Consider the following 9249-nt stretch of genomic DNA (forward strand, 5'->3'; position numbering starts at 1 on the left):
GTGTAGATGAACAGAGAGATCTTGGTGTCCAGTTACATAAATCCCTGAAAGTTGCTACCCAGGTTAATAGGGCTGTTAAGAAGGCATATGGTGTGTTAGCTTTCATTAGTAGGGGGATCGGGTTTCGGAGCCACGAGGTCATGCTGCAGCTGTACAAAACTCTGGTGTGGCCGCACCTGGAGTATTGCGTGCAGTTCTGGTCACCACATTATAGGAAGGATGTGGAAGCTTTGGAAAGGGTGCAGAGGAGATTTACTAGGATGTTGCCTGGTATGGAGGGAAGGTCTTACAAGGAACGACTGAGGGACTTGAGGTTGTTTTCGTTAGAGAGAAGGAGGAGGAGAGGTGACTTAATAGAGACATACAAGATAATCAGAGGGTTAGATAGGGTGGATAGTGAGAGCCTTTTTCCTCGGATGGTGATGGCAAACACGAGGGGACATAGCTTTAAGTTGAGGGGTGATAGATATAGGACAGATGTCAGAGGTAGTTTCTTTACTCAGAGAGTAGTAGGGGCGTGGAACGCCCTGCCTGCAACAGTAGTAGACTTGCCCACTTTAAGGGCATTTAAGTGGTCATTGGATAGGCATATGGATGAAAATGGAATAGTGTAGGTCAGATGGTTTCACAGGTCAGCGCAACATCGAGGGCCGAAGGGCCTGTACTGCGCTGTAATGTTCCATGTTCTAGTGTGCATATGACCAAATTAATATGCCTCATTCTTGGCTGGTTGCGGTCTGCATGACAGCATCATCAGCTTCTATGCACCATCTACTAGTTGGAACTTTACTAATGTAAAGTACCCGGCTCGAATTTTGTTTGTCAGTACAAATTATAAACTACCTTGCTATAAAATTACATGGCGCAACCTCAAACCCATGGCGCAGAAGTTTCTGTTGGCCAGTGGTGCAAAACGTTCAGGATTCAATCCCATGGTCAGTTCATTTGGCGGAAACGGACTTGAATATTGGGCGGGGCAGCCAATCTGCTTCCACAGAGAAAACTCCCTACCACCACGTGTATATAAACATAAGCTAATCAGCAGACAATTCCATCGCTACTGTAATGTTTTTAGCATTTCACGCAGAAAATACATTGTTTGTTCATTGTCACTAACCTTGAGGAGTCTCGGTGCCAAAGACAGTATGAAGAACTGAAATAAGAGAGACGGAGAAAGAAATAGTCAAACATTGCCATCTGAAGTGAACAGAACTGTTGTAAAAACACCTGAAAGGTTAATTTCTGTTGATGCTAAATATACACTAAAATCCAGCGAAAGAAACGCTTATTAAATGGGCTGATGCACAGAAAGATATTTATGCATCCCATAGACTGTCCCGTTTGGATGCCTCTGCTATCCCTTGTCTCTGCTAATGCAGCAATCACTGGGTTCCTTCTGAAAATGCAGTCAATAAGCAGAATTCAGCAAGCTTTCTCTCGCAAAGGTCATATCAATTTGTTATTTGCTACTCTATTTCCTTTGTCATCATTTCCCATGCTGGACCTCAACCTGCAAGGCTGATGTTGCGATATCTTGGTTCAGTTAAGTGAGTCTAAAAACTGAAGGTTACTTCCTGGCGTGGGTAGTGTGCATGTGTGGCCGTGTTTGTGCGTGTGCATAGCCATTCGTCTGTGTTAATTCGCTGCATCTTCTCATGACGACCCTGCTGTGGCATTTAGTTAATGTGCAGGACGAGCAAAAGCCAAAACCCACCGAAGTTAAAGGATTTTACGTGTCGTAGTTGTTTTATTGTGTTCTGCAGTACGACTTGCAGATGGTGTTATTTTACTGATTGTTGTCTTGATTCTTGATGATAGTGTTTAGATAATAGCGACGAAGATGCTAATGATAATATCGTGCTCAATTGCTTATCGTTATATTACCACCACCAATAACGATCAGCAAGTTTTACGATCTGGTGATAGGTGCGCGTTCAATTAACAGCCCTGAGAAGAGAACTGAATTTATGCTTGAAGGTGGCAAAAAAAAAATGCAGCTATGTAACATATAACTCTGCAAATAAGAGTTTAAAGGATACATATTACTCACCACCACAAAACAAAAGAACACTAAACCGCATATTGTTCTGTGTTCGATGAAACAAAGAGTGACGTTATTGTTATGATGATCCCTTCCGGCCCTCCGTCCAGGATAGAGGTCGTCTGTGAACAGGGAACAGCAAGAAGCGTTATCTTACTTTATTCGGTTGCTTAATGCGTGGTGGAATAAACACTGCACGGGGCTCACCTTTTGTATTGTTTGGGTAAGACACCTGTGAATTCTTTAATCATTGGTGATAGCTAAACACGCTTCAATGTATTATGAAAGGACAGAGCATATACGATGAAACATCTTTGCTTGTGTTACAAAAAAAAAAATGGATTATACAATTTCCACCTACGGCGTTCAAAGATTCAGATCCAACAATTCATACTCAACTAAAAATATATGCAGATGAGCTCATATCACCGAATACAACTGCACTGGGCTTTCAGAGGTGAAAATTGTGAATAAGGTGAGTCTCAAATTAGTAAGAGACAAATACTCTGCCATCCTCATATTATTTGCGACATTAAAATATCTAATGTTTTTGTAATGTGACTTGATTACATTCGAATTGATAAGTTGAATCTAATAAATTGATGATAAAACGATGAACATCGGGCATTCCGATTTCGCCCCCCCCCCCCCCCCCCCGTAAAGTGAACTGTGCAAACTCCGGGAAGTCAACGAAAATCACAACTGGACAGGTGTGAATCCCGACTGGATCTCATCAGAAGCAAGCTCGTTTGGTTAAAACTTTGCCACTCCGTCTATATAAAAGCTTTGGGACGTGGGCCATGCTGTATGGTGTTATCTATTCCACGTCAATACAACGGGAATTGCACGTTAAATATAATATTCCAAAGTAGTGACCCTGAAAAGACAAGGACATTATGTACCGTTGCTTCGCGATTCTTAAAGGACTTTGTTAATCGTGCTACCTTAGCATCCTTGTACGCGATTACAGGGCCATGCCAAATCACAATTCCGTTGGAAAACGGGATCAGCGGAGAGCTTTGCACATCAAAAATGCTTATTGTATCTCATGCTGCGTTTGTTTGTTTTTTACGTCCTCACTAGCGTGTGTCACTACCTGAGGTGGTCAATTTCTACTCCACAATGTCACGACACGCCTCTCAGACAGGACTTGCTCCCCATATTCTGGACAGTGCAACAATGAACATGTTACATTTTGTCCAGCCGATTCTTGGAAAAAAAATGTTAAGCCACCCAGAAACGTGATTAGCATGTGTGTCACTTGGTGTCCAAACAAGGAATTGCTCAAACCGCCTCGTGAACTTCAAACACCCCAAATAAATAAAAAAAGTCTGGTACAAAATGTTCAAAAGCGCGGGATGCACTGGTGCAGATATGTTCAGAAGTCACCGCTGTTTGTTTTTGGATTCTGCCTTTGAACTGGGTAAACAGTCCGATCGTAGAGCGTGGGCGCACTGAGCAGAGTCCGTTATTGTGGCCACTATGGGGACTTTCTGTGTAATTATTACCCAGTACTGCATCTGCATCCGCAGCTTGGCTGCTCGTTGTTGCAGACCGCTTTGTTATATGACATTGCAGGGTTCAAAGAAAATGAACTATTCAACGGGGAGTTTCCTTTTGCAGAGAATATTTAGAAGCGATGGAGTGACTTGCATGGATGCATTTATGGGGAAGCGAGACAAGTGCATGAGGGATAAATGAATAGATGGGGTTAAGACTAGTACGGTAGGAGGAAGCTTGTTCTAAATATAAAATCCAGCATAAGAGTCTCGAATCCCACTACCGCAGAAAGTAGAATCATCAGCGAACATCCCCACTTCTGACCTTATGATTGAAGGTAGGTCATTGATGAAGCAGCTGAAGATGGTTGGGCCTAGGACACTACCCTGAGGAACTCCTGCAGTGATGTCCTGCAGCTCAGATGATTGACCTCCAACAACCACAGCTGGGCTGTGCTATATGTAGTCATATAAAATTATTTAACTGCAATTAATGTTCAAATCTGAAAGCCATTGACATAATAATAAAATTGCAGACATTTGTAGACCGGAACCATAACATTGTGGATCTGCCCTAACGTCAGGGAGAAATAATTTATTATGCAGGTATTTACAAAACATCCTGAAGACTAGTGCACACAACAACTGAGATTACCTCAGCACTTTATGACTTAAGCTGGTCCAGATATTGCAAGATATTGCCTACAAGAAAATAAACTTGTTTTTGAAACTGCAAATACATTATTGTGAGTAAATAGGGCATCGAGTGATAAAAAGACAGAAAGAAAGAAAGAAACAAAGAAACAAAGAAGGAAAGAAAGAAATAAAGATCGCTGTATTGTAAGGAAGGTGCCCACGCGACACAACAATGCAAGCCTTTGCTTGAGAGATCATTTTTTTTAGAAGCAATGGTCAACTTGTTTTTGATTCTACTTTGCCGTAGACTAATACATAATACATGATTGTGGCCCAAAAAAATAACGATAGATAGATAGATAGATAGATAGATAGATAGATAGATAGATAAATATATAGATAGATAGATCGATAGATAGATAGATAGATAGATAGATAGATAGATAGATAGATAAATATATATATATAGATAGATAGATAGATAGATAGATAAATATATAGATAGATAGATAGATAGATAGATAGATAGATAGATAGATAAATATATAGATAGATAGATAGATAGATAGATAGATAGATAGATAAATAGATAGATAGATAGATAGATAGATAGATAGATAGATAAATATATAGATAGATAGATAGATAGATAGACAGACAGATAGATAGATAGATAGATAGATAGATAGATAGAAAGAAAGATAGATAGATAGATAGATAGATAGATAGATAGAAAGATAGATAGATAGATAGATAGATAGATAGATAGATAGATAGATAGATAGATAGATAGAAAGATAGATAGATAGATAGATAGATAGATAGATAGATAGATAGATAGATGGATGGATGGATGGATGGATGGATGGATCGATGGATCGATAAATAGATAGATAGTCGAAGGCAAAACAGATCTCTTGGGAAAAATCGGGAGATGGGTTGAATTGGATAGTTCGACCAAATTGCTGGCACAGTAACGAGGGATGAATGGCGTCCTTCTGTGCTGTTTGATTTTATAGATTAACCTTCTCAGGCGTGTTTTATTACGGTAGAGGGGCTACATAAATGCATGCTGCTGTTCATTCAGGGAGAGACAGAGGTGACGCAATCGACTTTGCAAATCTAAGGATCACATTGTTACAGTCAGTCTCGAACATCTGCTCAACGTGGGGGATGCTGCTGGGCTCACTATTTGTAATTAATGAAGAGGAACTTGCAAAGATGACAACAGACGTAGCAGTATTTCGCAAAGAAAAATATAAGAGAATGTTGGAACTCTCTCCTGGAAGTGTACTCCCATCTGAACACAGAGCAGAAGCAATCTGCTCCCTTGTTAACTTACCAGCCTGCATACTAATTGCATTTTTAGAACATAGAACATAGAACATTACAGCGCAGTACAGGCCCTTCAGCCCTCGATGTTGCGCCGACCTGTGAAACCATCTGACCTACACTATTCCATTTTCATCCATATGTCTATCCAATGACCACTTAAATGCCCTTAAACTTGGCGAGCCTACTACTGTTGCAGGCAGGGCGTTCCACGCCCCTACTACTCTCTGTGTAAAGAAACTACCTCTGACATCTGTCCTATATCTATCACCCCTCAACTTAAAGCTATGTCCCCTCGTGTTTGCCATCACCATCCGAGGAAAAAGGCTCTCACTATCCACCCTGTCCAACCCTCTGATTATCTTATATGTCTCTATTAAGTCACCCCTTCTCCTCCTTCTCTCTAACGAAAACAACCTCAAGTCCCTCAGCCTTTCCTCGTAAGAACTTCCCTCCATACCAGGCAACATCCTAGTAAATCTCCTCTGCACCTTTTCCAAAGCTTCCACATCCTTCCTATAATGCGGTGACCAGAACTGCACGCAATACTCCAGGTGCGGCCGCACCAGAGTTCTGTACAGCTGCAGCATGACCTCGTGGCTCCTAAACTCGATCCCCCTACTAATAAAAGCTAACACACCATATGCCTTCTTAACAGCTCTATTAACCTGGGTGGCAACTTTCAGGGATTTATGTACCTGGACACCAAGATCTCTCTGCTCATCTACACTACCAAGAATTTTCCCATTAGCCCACTCATTGTTTATTGTGAAACTGCATTAGCGTTCCTCCTCACAGCACCGGAAGATGAGACAACACACTTCCTGTACATTTGGCAAATTCTGCGTCTCTCTAGGAATGGAGCCATGCCTGTGCTCGGCATGATACACCTTCATTTAGAAAAACACAGCAACAAGAAGAGGGCATTCAACACCCCGCGCCTGTGCCGCCATTCAATTAGATCTTGGTGGATCTGTATCAGTACTCCATCAATCCGTCTTAGTTCTGTCACCTTTAACATCATTACCTAGCAAAAATAACAATATTGAAATTTTCAATTGATCCCCTGCTTTTTGAAGGGGAGATTCCCACTAGCATTGCCAATTTCCACCATCTTGCCATTTATTCTCTGATCTATGTTTCTTGCATAACTGAATCTTTCTCAGATTGTGCCCACTCACTGGCTCCACCAAACAACGGACTGAGAACAAAACAATGAGTAAATAATGAAATCAATTTCCTATTGGCTGACTGTTGAAATGCACAGACACCTGACAGATGGCATTTAACTCAGAGAAGTGTTAAGTGATTAATTTCAGTCGGACAAATGGGGAGTAATAAGATAAAAATGAAACATTTTTAAGGGGAACAAAGAGACCTTTGATGTACGCGCACAAATCATTTCAGGTAGAGGGACCAGTGCAGAAGCCTGCTATACAGGCATAAGGGATCATTGGCTTCGTAAATAGAAGCGTAGAGTAGATAAAAATGGACGTTGTGCTAAATATTTGCAATGCGCTGATAAGGGCCTCAGCTGGAATACTGTGGCAATTGTGTGAACCCTGATTTAGGAAGGATTTCCAGGCTTTTGGGAGGGTGGAGAGGAGAATTACAACAATGGTGCCAGGGATGAGGGGCTTCAGTTAATGTGGAGAGGCTGGAGAAGCTGGGATTGTTCTCCTTAGATCAGAGAAGGTTAAGGGGAAATTTGACAGAGCTGTTCAAAGCCATGCAGGTATAATGACAGAGTAAATAAGGCGAAACAGTTTCCGATGGGAAAAAGGTTCAATAACCGGAGGACATAGATTTTGAACGAAGTGGTAAAAGAACCTGAGGCGAAATGAGGGTTTTTGTTTCAATAGCATGATATGATGATGTGGAATGCACTGCCTAAAACGGTGGCAATTGTAACTTTCAAAAGCAAAGGGTTTAAGTGCTCGATGGAGAAGTGTTAGAAGTTCTGTAGGAAAGGGGCAAGAAAGATCTTTCAAAGCCTTGGCATTGCAAGTACGGGCAAAATGGTCTCTTAGTGTGTTGTGTCAATCTGTAATTGCTATCCTTCCTGTGCCCGCTCTTTATAAGTATTCAAATCTGTCCCTCTATCCTGCTCTACCTAGTAAATTAGCTCCTCATAGAGTTATTTGCGGCACAGAAGAAGGCTCCTCGGCCCATCGAGCCCATGCCGGCTCTCCACGGAGCTGTGCAGTCAGTCCCACCACCAACCACCACCACCCACGACCCTCCCCCCCACCCCCGCTCCATCCCCGTAGCCCTTCAAGTCTATTTCTCTCGGGTGGTCGTCCAACTTTCTCTTGAAGTCATTGACCGTCTCCGCTACCCCCAGCGTAGTGGGCAGCGAGTTCCAAGTCATCACCACCCGCTGTGCAAGTAAGTTGAGCCGGTGGTTTAAGGGGACCCTTCGATACATTACTGAGGCGGTGCAGCTTTGTCAGCGACCGTTCGGCATCAAGCCGCATCTGTGTTCTCTCAGGAGTATGCAAGTGATGCCTCAGCACTATTTCGAAGAACAGTTCACCCCCTGTCTTACCCAATATCTATCCTTGAAACTTATCCACTCAGAGTGGTTCGACTGTGCAACTTGCAAATGGGTGGAGTAGTTGCGGTAAAGAGCTCTGCTGCATTTAATTGGAAACTAGATAAGGACAGGAGGTAGACAGGCCCAAAAAGGTATGTAGCTCGCGTTAAACAAACTAGCACAAACATCGGCAGCGTAAATGTGGATGAAATGACTTGCTCCTTGCCAGTACATCCAATGCAATTCCACAAAATTAAAATACATTATATGAGCATTGCTACATTGCTGTTTGGGGGAACTTGCTGTGCGTAAAGTGACTGACACATTTCCGTGCCCTTCAAAAGTGCTTCGTTTCTGTAAAGCGATGCATGGTGCCCTGAGGTTTTGAAAGGCATTATATCAATGCAGTCTTTATTTTCTCTTTCCCATCACGTTCTGAATCCTTTACACAATATAAGTTAGGAAACACTTTTTAAAAAGATTTCCCACAGATTATTGTGGACCATGCATTAACACAGAACTTAGAGTGCGCCCTGAAGGGCAGATTGCATAAAGATGACTGGCTGTCGATTTGCTTGTTTACTTGTTTTTTTTTTGCCCCCAAACCTCTATTGATCTTAGTAAATAGTAGAAGCAAAGGGCAGGACATTTCGTGAACAGAGTCCATTAATCTCAACACAGCGTGAGTCTCTGAATGTCACTGTTCAATTATCCATGTGTTGCCTTTCCCCAGCATTCAACAATTTGGGGAAAAGGGCTAATTTGATGGAATTATTTGCATTACTAATATCTATCTACCCCAGCGCTACAGTACCAGGTTATCAATCAATTTTCACCACGTGCCATTTGGTAATCCAGGACCCATTCTCGGATCTATATTCTGCGATTTTAACTTTTTGGATAGATCCCTTCGCATTGCCTTCTGCCTGTGCCAGGCTATATTTCACGCTTACAAAACTAGTCACAACTGCCCTTTAATGCACAGTACCATGCTGAGATTTCATTTCATAGCCAACCTATCGAAGAAGTAGACATTGCTTATAAAAATGCAACCCCCTACCTTATTGGTGCGGTTATAATTCAGAAATGGCGTTCATTCTTATTCGTACGACAGCACTCAATGTTTAAATTACGATAATGGATGGACCTCTCCCTCTGCCACAATTGCTGTTCTCTCTTTGCCTGGACAATGTCTAATGTGTCAC

General features: G+C 42.0%; 1 protein-coding gene across 5 annotated transcripts in view; it reads right to left on the reverse strand.

Annotated features, from left to right (window-relative positions):
- The window catches only part of LOC137356219 (deleted in malignant brain tumors 1 protein-like), a 54195-nt gene extending 44946 nt beyond the window's left edge, over positions 1–9249 (reverse strand). For 2 of the 5 annotated variants that reach the window (XM_068022078.1, XM_068022074.1), the window contains exons 1-3: positions 9105–9249; positions 2051–2163; positions 1118–1153 (exon numbers count right to left, since the gene is read on the reverse strand). In XM_068022078.1, the coding sequence (XP_067878179.1) occupies positions 1118–1153; positions 2051–2081 (67 nt within the window). In that variant the 5' untranslated portion in view covers positions 2082–2163; positions 9105–9249. The other 3 variants (XM_068022077.1, XM_068022075.1, XM_068022076.1) reach the window with 3 other exon arrangements.

The sequence above is a fragment of the Heterodontus francisci genome, chromosome 45, assembly GCF_036365525.1.
Source record: "Heterodontus francisci isolate sHetFra1 chromosome 45, sHetFra1.hap1, whole genome shotgun sequence".
Classification (NCBI taxonomy): Eukaryota; Metazoa; Chordata; class Chondrichthyes; order Heterodontiformes; family Heterodontidae; genus Heterodontus; species Heterodontus francisci.